This window comes from Fundulus heteroclitus, unplaced genomic scaffold (genome assembly GCF_011125445.2).
Source record: "Fundulus heteroclitus isolate FHET01 unplaced genomic scaffold, MU-UCD_Fhet_4.1 scaffold_124, whole genome shotgun sequence".
Lineage (NCBI taxonomy): Eukaryota > Metazoa > Chordata > Actinopteri > Cyprinodontiformes > Fundulidae > Fundulus > Fundulus heteroclitus.
Genome location: NW_023396536.1, coordinates 141392 through 163663, shown reverse-complemented (window position 1 = coordinate 163663; position 22272 = coordinate 141392). Strand labels below are relative to the sequence as shown.

At 36.2% G+C, this 22272-nt stretch overlaps 3 protein-coding genes across 4 annotated transcripts; all 3 read right to left on the bottom strand.

Moving 5' to 3' along the window:
* Window positions 1-3697: 3697 nt before the first annotated feature.
* On the bottom strand, window positions 3698-6983 carry LOC105932580 (extracellular calcium-sensing receptor-like). Of its 2 annotated transcripts, XM_021321131.2 has the most exons (6): window positions 6782-6983; window positions 6347-6635; window positions 5385-6197; window positions 5077-5304; window positions 4853-4976; window positions 3698-4770 (listed from the first exon to the last, which is right to left on the bottom strand). In XM_021321131.2, exons 1-6 carry the CDS (start codon window positions 6979-6981, stop codon window positions 3851-3853), a joined length of 2574 nt encoding a protein of 857 aa, XP_021176806.2. In that variant the 5' UTR covers window positions 6982-6983; the 3' UTR covers window positions 3698-3850. The 2 variants fall into 2 exon arrangements, with proteins under 2 accessions (XP_021176806.2, XP_035984805.1); XM_036128912.1 differs by lacking the exons at window positions 3698-4770; window positions 4853-4976; window positions 5077-5304 and having other exon boundaries at window positions 5821-5868; window positions 5988-6197.
* A 2941-nt stretch (window positions 6984-9924) lies between these two features.
* On the bottom strand, window positions 9925-13656 carry LOC105932555 (extracellular calcium-sensing receptor-like). The gene is made up of 6 exons (XM_036128892.1): window positions 13553-13656; window positions 13117-13399; window positions 12239-13030; window positions 11894-12121; window positions 11668-11791; window positions 9925-10838 (listed from the first exon to the last, which is right to left on the bottom strand). Exons 1-6 carry the CDS (start codon window positions 13639-13641, stop codon window positions 9925-9927), a joined length of 2430 nt encoding a protein of 809 aa, XP_035984785.1. The 5' UTR covers window positions 13642-13656.
* A 5786-nt stretch (window positions 13657-19442) lies between these two features.
* LOC105932556 (extracellular calcium-sensing receptor-like) lies at window positions 19443-22207 on the bottom strand. The gene is made up of 4 exons (XM_036128872.1): window positions 21947-22207; window positions 20730-20957; window positions 20498-20621; window positions 19443-20356 (listed from the first exon to the last, which is right to left on the bottom strand). Exons 1-4 carry the CDS (start codon window positions 22205-22207, stop codon window positions 19449-19451), a joined length of 1521 nt encoding a protein of 506 aa, XP_035984765.1. The 3' UTR covers window positions 19443-19448.
* Between the last annotated feature and the right edge of the window lie 65 nt (window positions 22208-22272).

Sequence of the window (22272 nt, the reverse complement as noted above, 5' to 3'; positions counted from 1 at the left end):
CTGATATATGATGGAGCTTGATTATTAAGGGCTTTATACGTTAGAAGAAGAATTTTAAATTTTATTCTTGATTTAACAGGAAGCCAATGAAGGGAAGCTAAAATTGGAGAAATATCATCCCTCTTAGTCACAGACTATTTCAGTCACTTCCCTCTGGCAGGAGGCTGCGGTCCATCAGGACCAAAACCTCACACCACAAGAACAGTTTTTTCCCATCTGCTACCAGCCTTATGAACAAGGCCAAGAGCTGCCCGTTAAACTGGACACTGTCTCTCTCCCCCGCTCAGGACTTACAAGCTTCTGTGTTACATTAACGCACAGTTTACTGAGTGTATATAGCTTCTGTATATGTATCCGTTTTATTTTATTGTATTTTTATTTTTTGTCTTGGCGATTAAACTTCATTCTGATTCTGATTTGTTGATTTTCATCAGAACTCTTGCTGCAGCATTTTGGATCAGCTGAAGACTTTGAACTGCATTTTGTGGACTTCCTGATAGTAAAGAATTACAATAGTCCAGCCTGCAAATGCATGAACTAGTTTTTCAGCATCACCCGTGGACAGAATGTTTCTAATTTTGGTGATATTCCTGAGGTGAAAAAAGGAAACTCTGGAAACCTGTTTAATATGGGATTTAAATGACATGTCTTGGTCGCAAATAACTCCAAGATTTTTTACTGTATTACCAGAGGCCAAGTTAATGCCATCCAGATTAACTGATTGATTAGGAAGTTTATTTTTTGAGGTCTCTGGTCCAAAGATTACAACTTCTGTCTTGTCAGAATTTAAGTGCAGGAAATTTAAAGTCACCCAGCTTAGACATGACTGCAGTCGAAGTAATTAATTGGATTCATCAGGATTTATGGATAAATATAGATGAGTGTCATCAGCATAACAGTGGAAATTAATTCCATCCTGTCTGATAATATTGCCAATCAGAAGCATATATATATATTAAAGAGAATTGGTCCAAGGACTAAACCCTGTGGTAATAAGACTGATAGTTGGAAACATGAAATGTGAGACTTTTAAAGGCATCAGGGGACTGTTCTCACAGCAGGCGGCCACTGTATAAAAACCCCTGGCCACAAACAATCGCTCTCTTTTGCCCGCTGCCTGAAGCAGCATTGGGGGAGAAAAGCTGATCTAAAAATATCCCTTTCAAGTAGTTAAAAGTCCAAAAACACTACATGACCGTAACTCCAACAGGCGCTCGCGGTCAAGTACTGATCGGCTGGGTAGATGAGAGATTTCTAGCGAGTTTGACGGCATTTTTTATGACAAATGTCGAGAGTTGGTCGGAGCTGTATGCATAGCTGCTGCCCGGGTGGGCGCCACCGGAAGAACATGTCCCAGTCAGAGCACTTTTTTTTGGTTCTCAGATTTGGATCTGCAGTGAACCAAGATTCACTGAATTATTCTTGTGATAGTTTTCAACGATTTTTTAATTCGTCCTTTGTTCTTTTTTGTGTGTACACAGTTCCTTAGCTCCTTTTTTCTTAATTTTGCTTAGTAATTTAGGTAAGTTCCACTAGCCTAGTAGAGAGGATGTGTTTGAATTCAAATAGTGTTAATTCAGATAAACAACATTCTATAGAGGCATTCTCTGGATTTTCAGTTAAGTTCTGTTAAATTCTTGAACTTGAAGATAAGTTGTCACTCATTTATTCCATATGTGTGTGGAGTTTGCTGTTAAAAGACTACCAATGCTCGAATCACTCTTTCAACTATTGTCCTAATATCACCTGTATGGGCTGATATTCACCGGACAGTACCTAACAGACCAAGGGTTATTTAATAAACATTAAATAACTTAAAACATGCATGATGAGAGAATACTTGCTAGCAGTGGTATAGCATTGTGCTAGGATGGCATAGTCTTTATCCTGACATGAGAGCTGGTTCAGTGGGCATCCAGTAGGATTGTTCTAAAATGCATATTTTAGACATATAGAGGTTGGTGAGGATTGAAGTTATGTTATGGAACCAGAAATGGCAGTAGCAAGTATTAAGAGCCTTTGCCTTGACCTGAGCAAGGTTTTCCAAATTTGCAGCAGTCCACTCAGATTCATCTAGGTCTTGTAGGTCATGAAAAGCGCAACCATGGAAGTTATGTTGTAAAAATATATTTTTATCAATGTCTCCTTAGATACGAATCAGTGTCTATCCCTAGTTTGCTCTAGCTCTCATTCAATATGCTATTTTGCAACATGCTTTTAGGTTTTTTGTTATGTACCCCTTTTCAGTGTCACATACAACAGTTCAGTGGGAATCAATTCAGTGGTTTGTCTTCAGAATATCATAAACTCATATTTCTTTCTCTACTTAAATCTTTGTAGAATGTGTTGATTTTCAGATTTTGTCCTTTTGGAAAGGTCCACTTGATTTTAAAGGTTTTGAAACATATGTTCACCGTGTTAATAACAACTGGCATGTAATATGTACAATTTATAATTTAATATGTTATAAGGAGCTTGGCAGTCCCTGATGCAGCCAACAAAGTCCAAACTATAACATTTTGACCATTGTGTTTTGCTAAACTGATGCAGAACAAGATTTTTACCCGACACACTTGTCAGTAGACCTGATCAAAGGTTATATGGGGCCTTTCAGAGGAATGCGGAGGAACGCTGCATGTTTTAGGTTGTGAAAGAAGGACTGTGATGTTGTATATAAGAAGTAGCAACCATAAAGTAAAAATGTTTTCAATTTACATTTCACTCCCTGTGTTACCTTATAAATAATTGATTGGCATAAAATGTAACATATTGTGCCATAATGAAAACTACCAATAAACATATCAGTTTTTATTATATATTTTTGCTGGGACAAACCATTAACATAAAAATATAAAAGAACAATTTGTCAATGACATTATTTTAACTGTAATAGTTATTATTCTAAATTAAAAAAAGCACAATAGATAGTTGAAGGAAAATACATGAACAAATATTTTAAATGAGTTTTCTCAAATCACCTGTGCAAATACCAAAGTATGGTAATTATTGATTAATGAAATTTTGAGATATACGTTCTGCCTAAGAATACCAGGATTATTCAGCAACCCCTGACGGGTTTTTTGGGCCCAAAGCAGTGGCTTTATTTGTTTTTGCTTTAGAGCTGGTTCTACTCTTTCTGCAAGTCATGTTTTTGATTATTCTATGAATTTTGATTTGTAGAGCATCAGAAAGACCATTTTGCTTATGATCTCTTCACCTCTCAAAGTTATCCTAAGGAAAATGTTTTCAAACTTAGTGTAAGTTTTGTTTATTGAGATGTAATTAAAAAAAAATTATTTGATAAAAAGTATTTCAGTGTTCAAGATAATATTTTTTTTCTGAGGAATAAAGAGACTTTTCTAGATCTTGTTATGATTACGTAGCCCTTATCTTTAGCAAAGGAAAACAGCAAATACTGAATGACATAAGACAATTCCCCCTCACCCACTTACTTTAGTTCTTCTTTATTAATGTAAAAATATAATAAATGATGTTGTTGTATTTTCTAAGTGATTCATCTATTTGTTGTTTACTCTAAATTTAAAAGATAATTGTAAATAAAATTATAAATAAAAAGCATGCAGTATGTTGACAATGCATGTTATAATAACAATAAATATATTTCTATGAAACAAAAGGAACACTTGAAAAATACTTTTTACTCACATTTTTTCTGTTTTCTTTGTCTTTATCTAGTTTTGGGTTCCATTTATAGTTAAATAACATGAAACTTTATTCATCACAACATACAACAGTGCAATCACAATAGGAGCAAAAGTTGGAAGTGTATTACAATACAAACACAAAACTTTTACACATTTTTTTTAGAGAGTAAACAAATAAGAACTTGTTAATATTGGATATCTATTTTGATGGTTTTTCCCATTATATGTTTCTTGGTATTCTGTTCTGGTCTGAACAATATTATATAGCATTTTGGCAGAAAAATGCAGAACAGGACTCCATAAGTAGAGGCCAAAATAGCAAATATTTCTACAGCATCGCTTAGCTTACCAGGAGAGCTGATGTATGCGGGTATAAATGTAATCCAGACTGAGCAGAATATCAACATGCTGAAAGTAATAAACTTAGCTTCATTGAAGTTATCAGGCAGCTTTCGAGCCAAAAAAGCAAGTACAAAACATAAAAGAGCCAAAAATCCTATGTACCCCAAAACAGTGTAGAACCCAATGGCTGTGCCAAGATCACACTGTAAAATGATTTTGTCCTCATAAAGCGCCATATTCATAAAAGGGAATGGAGGCTTTGTAATTAGCCAAAGTACGCATATTAAAACCTGTATAAGTGTGAACGCTAACACGCTGAATCTTTGCTGTGCAGGCCCAAACCATTTCAATATATTGCTGCCTGGAAGTGTAGCCCTGAACGCTATTAAAACCACCATAGTTTTCCCAAGAACACAGGACATACAGAGGACAAAGGTCACCCCGAACGCTGTGTGACGCAGCATGCAGGACCACTCAGTGGGGCGGCCTATAAAGGTTAGAGAACACAGGAAGCACAGAGTCAAAGAGAAGAGCAGCAGGAAGCTCAGCTCTGAGTTGTTAGCTCGTACTAATGGGGTCTCTTTGTGGGTGAAGAAGATTAGTGTTGTGATCATAGTTAGAAAGATTCCCAGTAGTGAAAAAAATGCCAACACCGTCCCCAGGATTTCATGGTATGCTAGGAACTCAACTGGTTTTGGGATGCAGGCATCACTTTGGTTGTTTGACCAGGACTCAACAGGGCATTTAAGACACTGCAATGATTCTGCAAAACAAAGAGGAAAGACATCTGATAGATGCATTAACCACAAAACTGAATCTGTTCATTTTAAGCCAGTTTATGTTACCAGTTAAATTTGTGATCTCGCCTGCTGGGCAGGGTATGCAATCATGACAGCAGATTGGCTTTCCTTTCTGGAGCACTTTATAAGTTCCAGGGAGACATTTTTTACTGCAGACTGACACAGGCACCTTGTAGACACAAAGATGATTGTATAACATTAGATAACATTACACAACAAAATAATCAACCACTATCAAATTATTGGAAATGCAAACAAAAAATCAATACCTCTAACAAGCCATTTGCAAAGGCTACTGAGATGTTATTCATAAGGAACTGTTGATCATCTGGAAGAGAATCATCATAAAAGCCAACAGTTTCTCCTTCCATGATCCCTTTTGTTGTAATTTGTAAATTTACAAGTTCATATCTTGCCGGTGAGTCACCATTACTGTCAAAATAAACTCTTTCCCCATCCCCGGTGGTGAAATTTATGTTGTTAAGATTTTGCAAGACCTACAATAAAAAGAAATTTAAATGTAATCATATATTCCTAAATGACATCATAACGTAACAATAAACTCTGTTTTTCTCACCTGCCATGGCTGTATGTGCTTAGGGTCTAAACAGCTCCTATTAAAGAATGTTTTTTTATTATCATCACATTTAATGATGACATCAAGTGCATGAGCAACTGCATAGACTGACTTGTAGACATTTTTGGTAAATCTGAGCTCAGACACATCAGTAAACTGTGATTCAGTAGTTTGCAAGCTCTCAAAGCCACTACAGGGTTGTCTTTCTGTGTTCACAGTTTCATTTAGAGAGCAATCAAATACTTCTTCCCAGAAATCTTTGACAAACTGGCTGTTGGGGAACTGAGAGGGATGGAGTTGCCTCAGGTGTTCTCCCAGTCCAAGGATGTTAGCTTTGGCAACAGCAAAGCCAAGTGACCCCAGCAGGATAGTGTGTCCTTCACTGTCTGTGAGAGAGGAATCTGTGATCCATGCATCACTACCAATCCACTGCAGTCCTGTGATATTCTGTTTGTACAACTCAGAAGCAAGTATTTGTATTTCCCTGTGTGACACAAAAGCCACAATAACCTTTGAAGTGGACTGCTTGATGGTTTCTATTATTCTCTTTAGCACATGGGGTGGATCAGAAGATGAAAATGCTTCAGAATACTCTATACATACTCCATATTCTTCTGCAGCTTCGATAAATGCCGTAATTCCATTCAACCCATATTCATTATCCACAGCTACAGCCCCGACCCAGGTCCACCCGAAATGGCTGACTAGCTTTGCCAGAGCTTTGCTTTGGTAGTTATCACTGGGAACAGTCCTGAAAAAAGTTGGATACTTTCGCCTATTGCTCAGGCAGGCACAAGTAGCAAAATGGCTGATCTGCAATAAGGTAACAAAATGTCTCACATTTACTTTCTTGGATTTGAAAATTATTTTAAGTAATTCACCAGTATCAGCATAAATGTAGCTATGAAATATAATAAACAGAATTCCCAGAAACTTTACCAATAGTGTTGTCTTTAACTTACCACAGGTATTTGAAATCTTCCGACAATCTGTAAAAAGGCAATGGTTGGACTTGATCCTGAATGACCCAAGATAGCTTGCACTGTCTCTGTGTCTGTGCAGTCATGTTCATTAACTTCTTCTTTAAGCCCACTTACAAGTGCCAACGCAGCTCTCAGTATGTCCATAGTCCCACAGTTGTCATAGATCTTGTAGCCAAGTCTCACACCAGAAAGCATTTTAGGATTTGTGTTGATCTGATTTATAGCAAAGATCATTGTTTGGGCAAATCTGAATTCTCTTAAATTGAAACTGTAAAATATACAGTGCAATCGTAAATCTCATTTATAACTATGTACATATAAATCAAAACATTCATGACAGCATAAATCATTTAAAAAGAGAATAACAGGATCATTTTTCAGTTAACGAGTATCAAAACACAAGCTTAGCCATACTTGTTGCATTTTCGGAAGTCTGGAATTGCCTGAAATGTCTCGGTAAAATAATCCTGGCCTGTGCGGAATGAAAAAATGCCTCCAATGATAATGTCGCCATCCTGTGCAAATTCAGGCTGTTGTGTTCCACCTCTTAGTCGACAAACAGTCCTGCCATTTGCTGTTAGCGCAACTATTAGGATCAGCCTGAGCAGTAGCATAGTTCCTCCCTTTTTGATATCAGCTCTTTTTGTCATGGCAAGCTTTTATACACAATCACTTAAGGGGGGGTGTTTGTCAAAGTCAAACTCAGGAGGCAGCAGCACAGGAGTAACAAAAGGAAAATGTTCAGAAGTCTTCATTTAATTATCTGTCTATGGCTACACACACATACATGAACATACTGTTACTTTTATCCTTTAATCTATTTCCTCTAAAGTTCACACACACACACACACATATACAGTATATATATATATATATATATATATATATATATATATATATATATATATATATATATATATATATAAACTTGATGTACACTGTCAGTGCACTATGAGCAAGATCAATCAAAATCAAAGTCATATTTCTTATTTGTGCACATGACTTTGGTCAATAAAGCTGATTCATATTCTATATTAAACAAAACATTTCATGATTTTCGCAGTTCCGCTAAAAATCATTTGTACCACTTTCAACCAACAAAGAAGATAGAAACGAATATAGATTTAATAGATAATAAAACTGTGTAAATCATGTTAACAGAATTTCATTTAAAAAATAATGTTGTGCATTTAAATTTGAATAAAAAAAGGCTGCATCGGAAATTATTTTAAAACTTCCTAATAGGCAAAAAAATAACTTGGTTGCTATTACAGCAATCTAATCCTACTTTTTGCATGTTTGCCCTGATACTTTTACTATTGATTTTTGTTGAGGACCTCTTTGAGGTCTGAAGGCTTTCTTCCCCTGGTCTAATATTTAACTCCATCTGCAGATTTTCTATCAGAGACAGGTCAGGACTCAAAATGTTAATATTACTTCCAATCAGAACACCCACATAGACAAAATTAAAAATGTACTTTAAACCTAAATATTTGAGGGGTATGAATATTTTGGGGCTTAACTGTACAATTTGCTATACTAATAAAATTAAAATAATGACATTATGAAAACAAATAACAACAGAACATGAAACTGGATTTGTTGAGGAAAAACAGTTGTCTAAAAGGAAGAACTTGTGTTACATGTGTTCGAACCATCCAAATGTACTCCCAGATGTTGGAAGTTTGATGAAGAAAATGCCAGTCAGAGGGTATTGTTACTCTCATCCAAAATAGTACATTCACATGTGTGTTTTGTGTTTTTTCCCTTCACTGCCATGAAGAAAGATGAATAGATTGAACTACCTAAAGTCAGAGTGGACTCATGATGCAAACAAACATACAAACATTCCTACAAAACCAATTAACCATTGGTGTGGTAATAATAATGCAAATAGCATCAACAACCAATGTGTCTGTTTTTTTCTCTAAATTATGTTTTATATCTTTAAAACCTTTAAAAGAAATATGCCCCAGTTTTATCATTTTAAATGTTTAGTTTAATTTCTGTGAAGAATCTCAATACCCCATACTTGTTGATCCATGACCCCAAATGGGGTGCCGACCCCAAAGTTGGGAATCAACTGTCAGGGGTCTGCAACCTGAGGCTCCGGACCCACAGGTGACTCTTTGGACCTTCCACAATGGCTCTTAGTAACTGTGATAAAACATGACAAAGAACTAACTAATGTTTTTAAATATAGATATAATAATGCTATTTTATTTTTATAGCAGTTTTAAAAAAAAAAAGTTCTTGAAATAATTTAATTGGCTTTCTATATAAGAATGAAGCTAAATGTACTAGTAATATTTTCTTAGATCTATTATTTTTGTCATTAGGTTGCAAACAATGTTTTTTCTTTACATATAACACATAAATTGTATCTATGCTCTTTTTTGAAAATATTCAATGTTTTTCTTTATTTTAAAACCTAAAGAACCTATAGAAATAAAATCACGAAAAAATGTCCTATTGTGGATATACATGAAAAAATATTCTAAGCTGTTATTTATTTATTTTACCAAAGGTTCAGGTAACATTTGTGGTTCTAGCCTGGACTCAGGGTAAAAATGGCCCTTTGGATTGCAAAAGTTGCAAACTGCTAGTCTGGACCAAACAAATGCAAAAATGGATGGCAATGACATTCAGAAGACTTAAAAACCATCTGCTAATGAGTTGTGGAAAAACAGTTGTCTGCAACCTCAGTGGATCTTTAGTATGTTGAGTAGTTTTAGGTTTCAAGTAATTACAGCAGTAGTGATGGAGTGATGGGAATTTTACAAGCCCATTAGTCGTTTATTAGCATTCTGCAAGTAATTAGTGTATATATTAAGTATACTTAATTACACTTTTTTTTTAGTTTTTGCTTACTAGTTCTATACTAGCAACTTTGCTTTGCCATTTATATGATTGTTAAACAACAACCAAGATGGCAACAGGAACTATCCATCCATCCATCCAATTTCTGACCCGCTTAATCCCTCATGGGATCGCGGAGGGTGCTGGTGCCTATCTCCAGCGTTCAGGTGGGAGAGGCGGGGTACACCCTGGACAGGTCGCCAGTCTGTCGCAGGGCCAACAGGAACTAAATATGTGCCAATTACTTCTTAACAAGGGCCTCCTAATGTTCAAACAGTGTCACAACAGGTAGGCATCATATTGAATCAATTTATTTTGTATTTTAAATACTGCTTAATTCTTAAGAGTTATTTATTCAGCAATATGTTAAGGGCAATTTATAAATTATATTCCTGTTTCGAATATGCCCTTCAGTTTGAACCAAATAAACTCAACTGTTTAACACATGGTCTTTACTTCAAATTTGATGAAAACATTTCAAATTTAATTTGCCATTACACAAATACTGACTTACTGTATTATTATTATTATTATTATTATTATTATTATTATTATTGATTTATATTTATTTTTGCTTTGATAATGTATCTCCATCACACCATGATTTAAATGTACTTTTCCTGCCCTAGTGTGAAAAAATAAAAAATACATTAAGCATTACAAATTCAGAGAAAACAATTCCAGATTGATTTAATTGTTCAAAATGATTTTTGTAACCCCTTCCCCATTATATTTTTCTTTGTGTTTTTCTCTGGTTTCAGTAAGATGATATAGCATTTTGGAATGAAAATACAAATAAGCAATCCAAAACTGGAAGCTAGAATAGCAAATATTTCTACAGCAACACTGAACTTTCCAGGGGAACTGACATACGCTGGAATAAAAGTTATCCACACTGAACAGAATATCAGCATGCTAAAGGTGATCAATTTAGCTTCATTAAAATTATCAGGTAATTTTCGAGCCAGAAAAGCAAAAATAAAACACAACATGGCAAGAAGTCCTATATATCCAAGTACTGACCAGAAACCAATAGTGGAGCCTAAATCACATTCCAAAACAATTTTATCTTTGAATTCCTTAAAGTTCTTGATTGGAAAAGGAGGAGATATTGTTAACCAGAGGATACATATAACAATTTGTATAAAAGTAAAACCCAAAACACTGACTCTCTGTTGTGTAGGTCCAAACCATTTTTTGACATTTCTCCCTGGCATGGTAGCTTTAAATGCCATTAAAACCACTATGGTTTTGCCCAGAACACAAGAGATGCAGAGCACAAAGGCGATTCCAAATGCTGTGTGACGCAGCATGCAGGACCACTGAGAGGGCTGGCCGATGAAAGTCAGAGAGCAGAGGAAACACAGAGCCAAGGAGAGGAGCAACAGGAAGCTCAGCTCAGAGTTATTTGCCCTGACAAGAGGACTTTTCCGATGTCTAAAGAAAATGGTAGCTATAACAGCAGTTATGCATGTTCCAAATAAAGAAGTTGTTGTTAATAGTGTTCCCATAATTTCCTCATAGGAAAGGAACAGTTCTTCTTTCTTTATACAAGTGTCTCTTCCCTCATTTGACCAGAACTCTGGGAAGCATTTGAAACAGGTGATAGAATCTGCAACATAATATTGAATCTTATTATTCATTGGGGATATCCAAGCTTGACAAAACTTAACACTTCATCCACTGATTGTGATTTTGTAAATTGCATCCCCCAACACATTAGGTTAGGTTTTGCCTCATTAATTTTCAAAATAACACCTTGTTGTTATTGTGCATAGCTTGCTAAACTAGATTGTATGCTGTGCACATTATATTTAACCATTTACAATGACACTGAGTGTGAAAGACATGTCCTGTGACCTATTCTATACTCATCCGAGATAACCCAGATAACCTGGGAGAGACATATTTACGAGTACATGAGTCACAAGTCATGAGTAAGCAGAGAGTAAACATGCAAACATCACTTCAGCAAAGTGCTCAAGTCTAAAACATTGTCAGCATGAACAAGATGCAAGTTTATTGAAGCTTGTAGCTATATGTGTCAAGTCATATATATATATATATATATATATATATATATATATATATATATATATATATATATATATATATATATATATATATATATTTAGACACAAATGATGCAGCCATGCACATCCAAAATCCCCAGAACATGCTTACAGCTGTGAGGACTTCTCAGATTTTTTTTTTTTAAATTTCCTTAATTACCTCATTTGAAACTATGTACAGGAAACTTTACTGAGACTCAAAGAATAACAGATCAAAATAATATGTTGTGTTACAAATTATGAATTATCTATATTTGCCAAATCACAGTACAGGACTTCATCAAACCTTAAAAAGGTTATATGATGCTATACAAGTTAGGGCAATTTATTTTGGGATCCAAATTTCAACTTGCTTGAGTGATACTGAACCTGTATTGTTGCTCATTTCTCCTTCTGGGCATCGTACACAGTGATAACAGCAAATGGGTTTTCCTTTCTGGAGAACTTTACGTGTTCCATGAGGACACTTCTCATTGCAAAGTGACACAGGGACCTGCAAAAGACACACACACACACAAACACAAACCTTACTTACTTATGATGCGTAAGTGTTGAAGTACTGACTGTAGTGAATGTAGTTAAAACTCTTTGTTACCTGCAGTGAGTTTTTCGCCCAAATTACAGACATATTTCGCACATCCAGTTGTTTTTCTTCAGGTAATGATGCATCATATATTCCAACACTGACAAATTCAACTATGCCTTTTTCTCTTGGCTGCCAGTTGATAATTTCATATTTAGCAGGTGGATCTCCATTTGCATTAAAGTAAACATGGTCTCCTTCCTTTGTTTTGAAGTGAATCCTTTGTAGGTGCTGTAAAATCTAAGAACAAGAATCGCATCACAGTACTAGCTAAGGTACAATGAAGAAATGCTGTTTATAAATTATCTTTAGGTATCATAATATACTAAACAGAGTGAATGTACATAGTAAACTTACCTTTAATGGATCTAGCTGGACATACATGCCACATGTTTTATTACAGTTGAGAATTTTATGTAGAGCATGGGCTACTGCATAAACTCCTTTATAGACATTGTTAAATATGGGCATGAGTGACATGTCAGTGAAGCTGTTTTCCACTCCCGTTAGATCTTCGTCTCCGGTACATTCTTTATGAATCTCTCCTGAGTTTGAAAGATTGAACTTACAGCTAAACAAGGCCTCCCAGAACTCTCTAAATAAAACACTATTTGATGAATTCAGTGGTTTAACGTTCAACATGAACTCTCTGAGCCCACCGACATGTGCTTTGGGGATGGAAAGACCTATAGCTCCATCCAGGATATGATTCTTGTCCATTGCTGCGATTTGAGAATCAGAAATCCAGCCTTCAGTTCCTACCCACTGGTAGCCAGTTAGGTTGTTTATAGAAAATTCATGTAACAACACATCCCAATCCATATTGGAAAGAAAAGTAACAATAACCTTTGAGGTAGATGTCTTAATAATCTCAATGATATTTCGTATCTTTTCCGATGGATCTGTTCTAAAGAATGATATGGAATACTCCACACATATACCCAGCTGCTGTGCGATTGCTATGAATGTTGACATGCCATTATTTCCATAGTCATCATTGGTTCTAACAGCACCAATCCAAGTCCAACCAAAATATTTGACCAGTTGGGCCAGGGCTCTGCTCTGATAATAGTCACTGGGTATGGTTCTGAGAAATGAGGGGTACTTAGTTTTATCACTGAGACAAGCACATGTGGCAAAGTGGCTGATCTAATAAAGAAAAAAGACAATATTTTTTAAATAATTCTGATAAAAACATTTTTTTGTAACACAGAAATGTACAGTTTTTTACTCACAATTGGGATATGTAAGGGTCCAATGGCAGTCGCAATGGCTGCTGTAGGAGAGGAAGAGGTTTCTCCCATTATAACCTGTACTTGTGCAGGTCTTGTACATGCCTTCAAATGTGAAGCCTCATTTTCATTACCATTAAGTAAGGCCAGGGCAACGCTTACACTTCTGGCAATGGAGCCACAAGTATCATACATTTTATAGCCCAGAGTGATTCCTGGCAGTAGATCTGTGCTGTTATTAATTTCCTCAATGGCAAAAAGCATGGCTTGAGCAAACTGGAAGTCTCTGAGGTTTAAACTTAAGACAAACAATCTCTAATTATGAAATTATAACCAAATTATTCTTTAAAAGTAATTAAAAACAACATTTTTAAATATTGGGAAAAAAAACTCTGTTAAAAGGATTAATTATCTTTACTGAATTAGCTTTGCAATTCACCTGGTGCACTGCAGTTGCAGAGGTTTTTTGTCATAGTTGTCTTTGTTGTTTTTCCAGCTGCTGTGGAAAGAGAAGATTCCTCCTAACATTATGTCCCCATTCTGAATGAGCTGGGCATCCTCAAGATCCACTATTTGTGTGCAGACCGGTTCCTCTGCATGAGAATAACATACCACTAACAACCAATAAAAAAGTGTCCATCCTTGCTGTGTCCACGTCTGTGCACTTGCCATCCTGAGAGAAAGAAACAACCTCTAAACCCTCACCCGAATATTTATACATTATGAGTTTGCATGAGGTTTGTTGGAAAAACAATTTGGATTCTACCTGGAGGGTGGGGTGAGGAAAGGGGATTGCTCTAATAAACATGACTAAATGTACAACATATTTGAGGAAAGGTTTTGTTTTACGCTGTCTATTTTAGTGTAAATTTTATAATGACAGTACCTGCAAACTTCACCGATGCATTGTAACTTATATATAGAAATAGTATCTTGAAAAATGGCAGAGAGAGGCAATAAAGTATGCAGTGTAAAGGTTTTAAGTATGCTAAATTAGATGAACATGAAATTCCCAGGTTGAACTATCAACGCCTCTGACATTATCAAAGTAATGTTGAATGTTATGTAATGGCCAAGCAATAATAATGTGACAGAGAAGTGTTAGTGTGCACCGTGTACTTAGTCTTTTTTTTTATAAGTAGGCTTAATTAAAAAAGTTTAAAAGGTTCCCTTTCACAAAATTTGCCAGATTAATCAGGTATTGATAAATTACTTTTATTGACAGTAGACCTAGCAAAGAGAGCTCTTTACCCTGGAATGAAATACAAAATAGACATATTCCACACTGTTTAAATGCTTCCTTTGATTTTCTTCATACTTCTTTAAACTGGGTATATACAGGAAATCAGACGATCTACATCGACACAATCCACACCTGTGAGTCTAATGAAGACCCATTATGGTAATCAGAAGGGTCTAATGGTAGCACCCTGCAATGTGACCCAAAGGCTGGGCTCTGAAGATTGGTGAATAAGCATTTCTAGATGGGCAAGCTGCCATTTGAGCTGCATTTAAGTATTCATGGAGGAAACACTACAGGAGGCCACAAAGGCACCAGTCATTGTACACTGGTAATGATAATGAAGTGAAATTAAAGCACTGTTCTACTCATACCAACAAGTACTTTCATACTACACGTTTAGTTCACTTAACCACATTCATAAACACACACACATTCATATACTGATTCAATTTCAGTGGGCAACATGTCATTAATTGTATTGCCCAAGGCATTCCTCACTAATGATTATTGAGCGAAGAAACACAAAGACATCTAACAAAGATAAGAATGATAATTTATCTATACACAATTATTGAAAGAAGATTTTAAAAATGGTAAATAGACTGAATTTATGTAGTACTTTTCTAATCACACTGACCACTCAAAATGCTTTTCACTATAGCCACATTGACCCAGTCACACTCACTAATGTGCACACATTTATACACTGACCAGTAGACAACTTGGGCTTGAGTGCCTAGCCCAGGTGCAAAACAACATATGATAGGGGGAATCAAACCTACAACCTTCCTTGCAAGACTACTACGCTACCCAATGAGCAAAGTTGTCCCACAAAGATTAGACAAAGAACATTCCAACTATTATGAAACTGATTTCCATATTATCATAGCACAAAATACAACACAACACGATACTGCCTAGCATAGCACAGCATAGCATAAGATAGTACTTTATTTATGTTGGGCCCAGCCTTGGGAGGAACAAAATAGGCCAAACTGCACCAGAGAACAAAAGACATTGGTAAAAAAAAAAAAAAGAAAAATCCCAAAATACACAGTCTTAACCCATTTTTATGTCAGCTCCTAGGAAGGATGAATCACGGTTAGAATCCATAAAGCAGCAAATGCAAATAACATCTTATTCTCACAAGCCAAGATAAAGTCTGCATTTTCAAAGAAACCTTGAATCCAAAGTAAAGTGCAGTCTACTGTATCTCAATTTACACAAACTTGCACTTGCATTTTTATGCACGCCAGCATCTTCAGTGCCATGTAAATATCTGTTTTCAAAGGCTGTTCAATTACAATTAAAAACTGCTTCTGAATTAAATTGTTTAAATTGCACAAGCACATCCGGTGCCCTCTTTCAAGTTCCACTAGAACTTTTACTGTGTCAGTTTAAGACCCATGCCATTTCAATAAAGTGACAGAAAAATGTGCCATATGAGATTCTACCTTTCTTAGAAAATGTACACACAAAACATGTTAAAAATATATTATTAAAGACATGTGATGATCATTAGAGAATGAATGGTTATTACATATTAATGTTAAATTTCCAAGAGCTCTAAAGGATAGAAATGCATGCAAGCATTACAGATTATATTGCTGACTGTGATTATGCACTCGACCAGTAGATGGTCTCATGTGTAAATTAAGTTTTGAGAAATGTACCCTTAAGGGTAAATGTTCATTGAAGGTGGAAAGGTGGAAAAGAGTAACATACAACTGATAAAACATACATAAAAAAGCACAATCCAAACATAAGGAGGTATAAAAAGAATAGTTGATGTCTCTTAATTAAAGGCCAAACAATACAAGCGGATTTTCAACAACATTTAAAAAGAGCCACTCAGAGAGCCTGTGTGACCTGGAGTAATGAAGTGTTCCAAGGTTTAGGACAATCAGCAGCAAAAGCACTGTTTCTCCCTACTCTCGTCTTGTTTTTGGAACTTCTAAGGACATCTGATCTATTAATCTTACTGTGTTAGAAAAGATGGATATCGGCATAAGTTATGACAGATAAAAAGGGAGATGACCATTAAAATACTTAAAAACGTATAAAAGAGTTTTGAAATAACTTTTAAAAGTAATTGAAAGCCAAAAAAGAGTGAATCGAACAGAAGTGATTTTTGCATGAAATTAATTTCTAACATCTTTCTAACCCGACTCTTGCAAGATGGATTTTATTCTGCAGAGCTCCACACATCCATCTGGAATCACCCCATTGGAGATGTACTTCAGATGGAGGAGCCTTATCAAAAATCCTTGCATATGATTGGATAAACCAGTTGGATAAACATCTTTACTGGTGTGTTATTTCACCCACTCACACTCAAAATCAACATTGTAACAGAGACCATTGTTTCCACTAACAAAAGCCTTCAAAGCCGTTCTCTGGTGTTCTTTTAATTAATTAATATCTGGTAGATTGGACAACACAGATGAAATAGCAGCATCACTGTTACCGGATGACCAGATTTCTCTAATGAAAACTGAGGAAGTCTCTGGTTAGCGGGCGGTCAGGCGCAGAGTCTCTGTCGGGTGTTGGTTTGTTTTACCCAATCTGCATTGGCGAGGGTGGGAAAGGCGTGTTCGGCTCAGCAATTCTACTACGTCGGGACAGCGGCAGGACTGGGTAAATACCTCTTGTTGCATTAAACTTTTTTACTCCATCATGATTCACTGAAATTGGGGACATTCCCAAGACAGCTTTTGCCAGGGACAGGGCATCCAAAACTGCCACTCGGGGACATCTGGTCACCCTTGCTTCCTCGCTGCAAGCCGCCATTGTTGTCTGAATCCAAACAGTTGCTTCTCTGATACGTCATCTCTATGAAAATCCCGCCCAGCGATCCTGATTAGCTTGTCCATTTTATGTGGTATTGAAATTCCTCCCAATGGCAGCGATTCCAGATGGATGTGTGGAGCCGTGTGGAGCTCGGCGGAACTACATCCATCTGGCGAGAGTCAGGTTATTTCAAACACCTAGGTTTGTAATGATTGTTTTATATAGGGAGCCATCGATCAGATAATGTCAGTGAACAAGGGGTCCAGCCACAATTGGGTCAATATAACATTACTTCAGCTTTCTTTTCACTGAAATTTAAAGTCAAGTGTCCTCCACTTCCTGATGTCATTGATATAGACCAGGAGGGTTCACACTCTTTATTGGGAAATTTTACAAAATGTTTGATAGATTTTAGATTATGTGATACATTTTAGCATATTTCATTTTAACAACTATGGAAAATCATAATATTTTTTAGCTTGAAGTTATGATGCTTTTAGCTTTAGATCTCAGTATTCAGCAACGCTGTTGTTTTTTTTGCCACATACTATATTGTATTGTTAGGCTAGCTTGGCCTACCAATGCACTGGAAAAGTAGCTGTGGTTTTAATCTTGCATTTTTACATTGTGTTCATTGATATACAGTGTCCCTTTTACAAATATATACATACAAATACAAACGTATGTCAGTCATAATGAAATTTAATGTTCAGTTGCTCTTTTCCAGCAGTGATGCTGAAAAACTAGTGAATGAATATGTTACTTCCAGGCTAGACTACTGTAATTATTTGCTATCAGGAAGATCACACAATGCAGTTTGAAACCTATAGCTGATCCAAAATGCTGCTGCAAGAGTTCTGACGAAAATCAACAAGAAGGATCATGTTTCTCCTATTTTAGCTTCCCTTCATTGACTTTCTGTTAAATCAAGAATAGCATTTACAATTTCCTTCTCACGCATAAAGCCCTTAATAATCAAGCTCCATCATAGATTAGAGCTCTGATTACCCCGTATGTTCCTAACAGAACACTTTACTCTCAGACTGCAGGTCTGCTGGTGGTTCCTAGAGTCTCTGAAAGTAGAATGGAATGCAGATCTTGTCTACTTTTAAGACTTAAAACTTTCCTTTTTGACAAAGCTTATAGTTAGAGTGTCTTAGGTTACCCTGAGCTATCTCTGTAGTTATGCCGCTATAGGTTTAGGCTGCTGTAGGACATCAAGATCTAATTTTTCTCACTGTTAAGTTCTCCTACTGTTTTCCAATTTTGCATTGTTTGTTATATCAACTTTTAACTTTTTGTTCTGCTGGAGGTTTTCCTCCCTGTTAAAGGGGAGTTTTCCTCTCCACTGTCGCTTCATGCATGCTCAGTAAGATGGATTACTAAAAAGCCATCGACAATGGAGACGACTGTCCACTGTGGCTCTACGCTCTTTCCGGAGGAATGAATGCTGCTTGTCAAGACTTGATGCAACTGCTGGGTTTCCTTAGATAGGAATCTTTTTCACCAATCTGTCTGATTTGATTGAATTTGACTTTGTAAAATGCCTTGAAATGTCATGTGTTGTGAATTGGCGTTATATAAATAAAATTGAATGATATTAAATTAAACAAAAATGAGAAATTTACCATGAGCATGTTAAACTTTCTCAAAAAGGGAGTTGTGGAGAATATGGCTCATTAGCAGGCATATTCTCCCCCTGAGCTGTGGTTCTATGCAGCCCTTCCAGAGTTACTATGGGTCTCTTGACTACCTCTCTGAATATTGCTCTCCTTGTCTGGACTGTTTAAAGTTAGTTTTTATACACTACTCTGTGGGATGTTTAAAACTTGGAATGTTGTTTTACAATCTGCTTTAAAGTTCTCCCAACTTCATCTCGGGATATGCCCACCAGTGTTTATAAAACACTTCTGAAACTTTCACAAAAAGTCTGTATTCACACTGTGATTAAATGACTCCATTTACTGATTAACTGACTTCCAAAAATAATAATAATTGAGTTCATTGGATCGGGTCAAGATTTTATTTAGGAGTATTAGAGTAAAAGGAACTAAATAAAAAAAATGTATGCCCCACTTTTAAGATTTTTTATTTGTATAGCAATTTAAAAACCGTGTATCAATCTCAATGAGAGTAATTATGCATTACTTGCGTTTCTTTGTGAGATAAAGTCCTAATAATATGAAAGTTTGTGTTATTTCCTGCTTTTGAAAAGTGTTTTTTTTTTCTGAGCAATTTAATTGACTGTCCTATAAACTGAACCACACTGCCTTGGCCAAGATATTGTTATCTGGTACAACAATTATTTTGGGGCAACCTTTCCCATTATGTTCTTTTTTGTATTTTTTTCTGGTTGCATCACCATAATGTAACATTTTGGAATAAAAATACAAACCAATAGTCCAAAACTAGAGGCAAGTATAGCAAATATTTCTACAGCAACACTGAACTTCCCCGGAGAACTGACATACGCTGGAATAAAAGTTATCCATACAGCACAGAATATTAGCATGCTGAAAGTGATAAATTTGGCTTCATTAAAATTGTCAGGCAGTTTACGAGCCAAAAAAGCACAAATAAAACACAAAATGGCCAGAAGTCCTATGTACCCAAGGACAGCCCAGAAGCCAACAGAAGACCCAAGTGAACACTCCAAGATGATTTTGTCTTTGAATTCTTTAAAATTCTTGGAAGGAAAAGGAGGAGCGATTGTTAACCAGAGGATACATATGATGACTTGCACAAGAGTAAAACCCAGAACACTGACTCTCTGCTGTGTAGGTCCAAACCATTTCATCACATTTCGTCCTGGAAGTGTAGCTTTAAATGCCATTAAAACCACTATGGTTTTCCCTAAGACACAGGAGATGCAGAGGACAAAGGTGATGCCAAATGCTGTGTGCCGCAGCATGCAGGACCACTCAGAGGGTTGGCCGATGAAAGTCAGAGAGCAGAGGAAACACAGCTTTAAGGAGAAGAGCAGCAGGAAGCTTAGCTCAGAGTTGTTTGCCCTCACAAGAGGAGTTTTCCTGTATTTAACAAAAATGACTGCTACAACAACAGTCATACATGTACCAAATAAAGAAGCTGCTGTGAGCAATGCTCCCATTATTTCTTTATATGAAAGAAATTCAGCCTTCTTCTTTACACAGGCATTTCGATCTTCATTTGACCAGGATTCAAGGGGGCATCTCACACAGGTGACAGAATCTGAAAAATAATTGCAAAAGGGATGTTAAACTTACTGTGTTACTTGGTCATGCTCTTATAACTTTGGGATTTCTTTTTTCCACATTAAACGATGTGGTAAACAGAACTCATACCGACATATACAGAGTTATAAATACTGACCCAAGGTGTTGCTTATCTCTCCCTCTGCACATCTTATACAGTCAAAACAGCAAATAGGCCTTCCCTTCTGGAGAACTTTTCGTGTTCCCGGGGGACACTTCTCGCTGCAAACCGAAACAGGTACCTGCATAAAATCACGGTACAATTAAAACAAATAACATTGATTTTGGCATTTTACAAGAATGCGATACTATACCAGGTAAATAATTAAAATGATAAATTAGAAATTTACCTGCAGTGAGTTTTTTGCCCAAATTATTGAACTCATTTTCACATTCAGTTGTTTATCGGCTGGTAAGGATGCGTCATAAAGACCAACAGACGCAAAGTTCAACATGTCATTTTCTCCCCGTTGCCAGTTTATGATATCATATTTTGCCGGTGGATCTCCATTTTCGTTAAAGTAAACCTCATCCCCTTCCTTTGTCTTGAAATGAGTCCTTTGTATGTGCTGCAAAATCTAACATAAAAAAACAAATATTAAACAAGTATTGCACAGGCCAAGCCGTGATTAAGAAACATTCAAAATAAATTTCTTTAGGTATCATATAAGTTTTTATATTGAACTTACTGTGAGTGGATCAAGCTGTATGTTGTTGTTACATGTTTTATTACAGCTGAACATTTTATGTAGAGCATGGGCTACTGCATAAACTCCTTTATAGACATTGTAAAATATGGGCATGAGTGACATGTCCGTGAAGCTGTTTTCCACTCCATTTATATCTTCCTCTCCAGTACATTCTTTCTGAATCTCTCCTGAGTTTGAATGCCTAAACCTACAGTTAAACAATGCCTCCCAAAGCTGTGTAAATAAAACACTATTTGATGAATTGAGCGGCTTAATGTTAAACATGAACTGTCTAAGTCCACTGACATGTGCTTTGGGAATGGAAAGACCTATAGCCCCATCCAGAATTCGATTCTTATCCATTGCTGCAATTTGAGAATCAAACATCCAGCCTTCAGTTCCAACCCACTGGTAGCCAGTTAAATTGTTTGTAGAAAACTCATGTAACAACACATCTAAGTCCATGTGAGAAAGGAAAGCTACAACAACCTTTGAGGTAGATGTCTTAATAATCTCAATTATCTTTTGTATTTTATCCAATGGATCTGTTCTAAAAAATGGTACGGAATATTCAATACATATGCCCAACTGCTGTGCGGTTTCAGTGAACGTCGACATGCCATTATTTCCATAGTCATCATTTGATCTGACAGCTCCAATCCAAGTCCATCCAAAGTATTTTACTAAGTGTGCCAAAGCTCTGCTTTGGTAAAAGTCACTGGGAATTGTTCTAAGAAATGAGGGGTACTTGGTTTTATCACTGAGACAAGCACAAGTAGAAAAATGGCTGATCTAATGGAGAGAAAAAATACAGCTTTTTAAAAAAAAAAATTGTAAAGAATGCTCAACAAAGTCACTTCAATACCATTTTTACCCACCATTGGTATATGAAAGGGTCCAATAGCAGTAGCAATGGCTGCACTAGGAGAGGAAGAGGTTTCTCCCATTATAACTTGCACTTGTGCAGGTCTTGTACACACCTTTGAAGTTGAAGCTTCAATTCTGTTACTATTAAGTAAGGCCAATGCAACTTTTACACTTCTGGCAATGAAACCACAGGCATCATACATTTTATAGCCCAGAGTAACTTCAGGCAGTAGATCTGTGCTGTTATTAATTTCCTCAATGGCAAAAAGCATGGCTTGAGCAAACTGGAAGTCCCTGAAATTCAAACTTAAAGTAAAAAAAAATAAATAAATATGAC

What these genes read in the sequence shown, in the direction of transcription:
- LOC105932580 (XM_021321131.2), bottom strand. Translation starts at nt 6,981, where the DNA reads ATGCTACTGCTCAGGCTGATCCTAATAGTTGCGCTAACAGCAAATGGC. An exon ending in TTGCAAATGGCTTGTTAGAG is followed by an intron (nt 4,977 to 5,076) that starts GTATTGATTTTT and finishes TGTGTCTACAAG; the next exon opens with GTGCCTGTGTCAGTCTGCAG. An exon ending in CGAGATCACAAATTTAACTG is followed by an intron (nt 4,771 to 4,852) that starts GTAACATAAACT and finishes TTTGTTTTGCAG; the next exon opens with AATCATTGCAGTGTCTTAAA.
- LOC105932555 (XM_036128892.1), bottom strand. Translation starts at nt 13,641, where the DNA reads ATGTTAGGAGGAATCTTCTCTTTCCACAGCAGCTGGAAAAACAACAAA. An exon ending in TCCAGCTAGATCCATTAAAG is followed by an intron (nt 12,122 to 12,238) that starts GTAAGTTTACTA and finishes TCTTGTTCTTAG; the next exon opens with ATTTTACAGCACCTACAAAG. An exon ending in GGGCGAAAAACTCACTGCAG is followed by an intron (nt 11,792 to 11,893) that starts GTAACAAAGAGT and finishes TGTCTTTTGCAG; the next exon opens with GTCCCTGTGTCACTTTGCAA.
- LOC105932556 (XM_036128872.1), bottom strand. Translation starts at nt 22,207, where the DNA reads ATGCTTTTTGCCATTGAGGAAATTAATAACAGCACAGATCTACTGCCT. An exon ending in GACCCTTTCATATACCAATG is followed by an intron (nt 20,958 to 21,946) that starts GTGGGTAAAAAT and finishes TTTTTATGTTAG; the next exon opens with ATTTTGCAGCACATACAAAG. An exon ending in GGGCAAAAAACTCACTGCAG is followed by an intron (nt 20,622 to 20,729) that starts GTAAATTTCTAA and finishes GATTTTATGCAG; the next exon opens with GTACCTGTTTCGGTTTGCAG.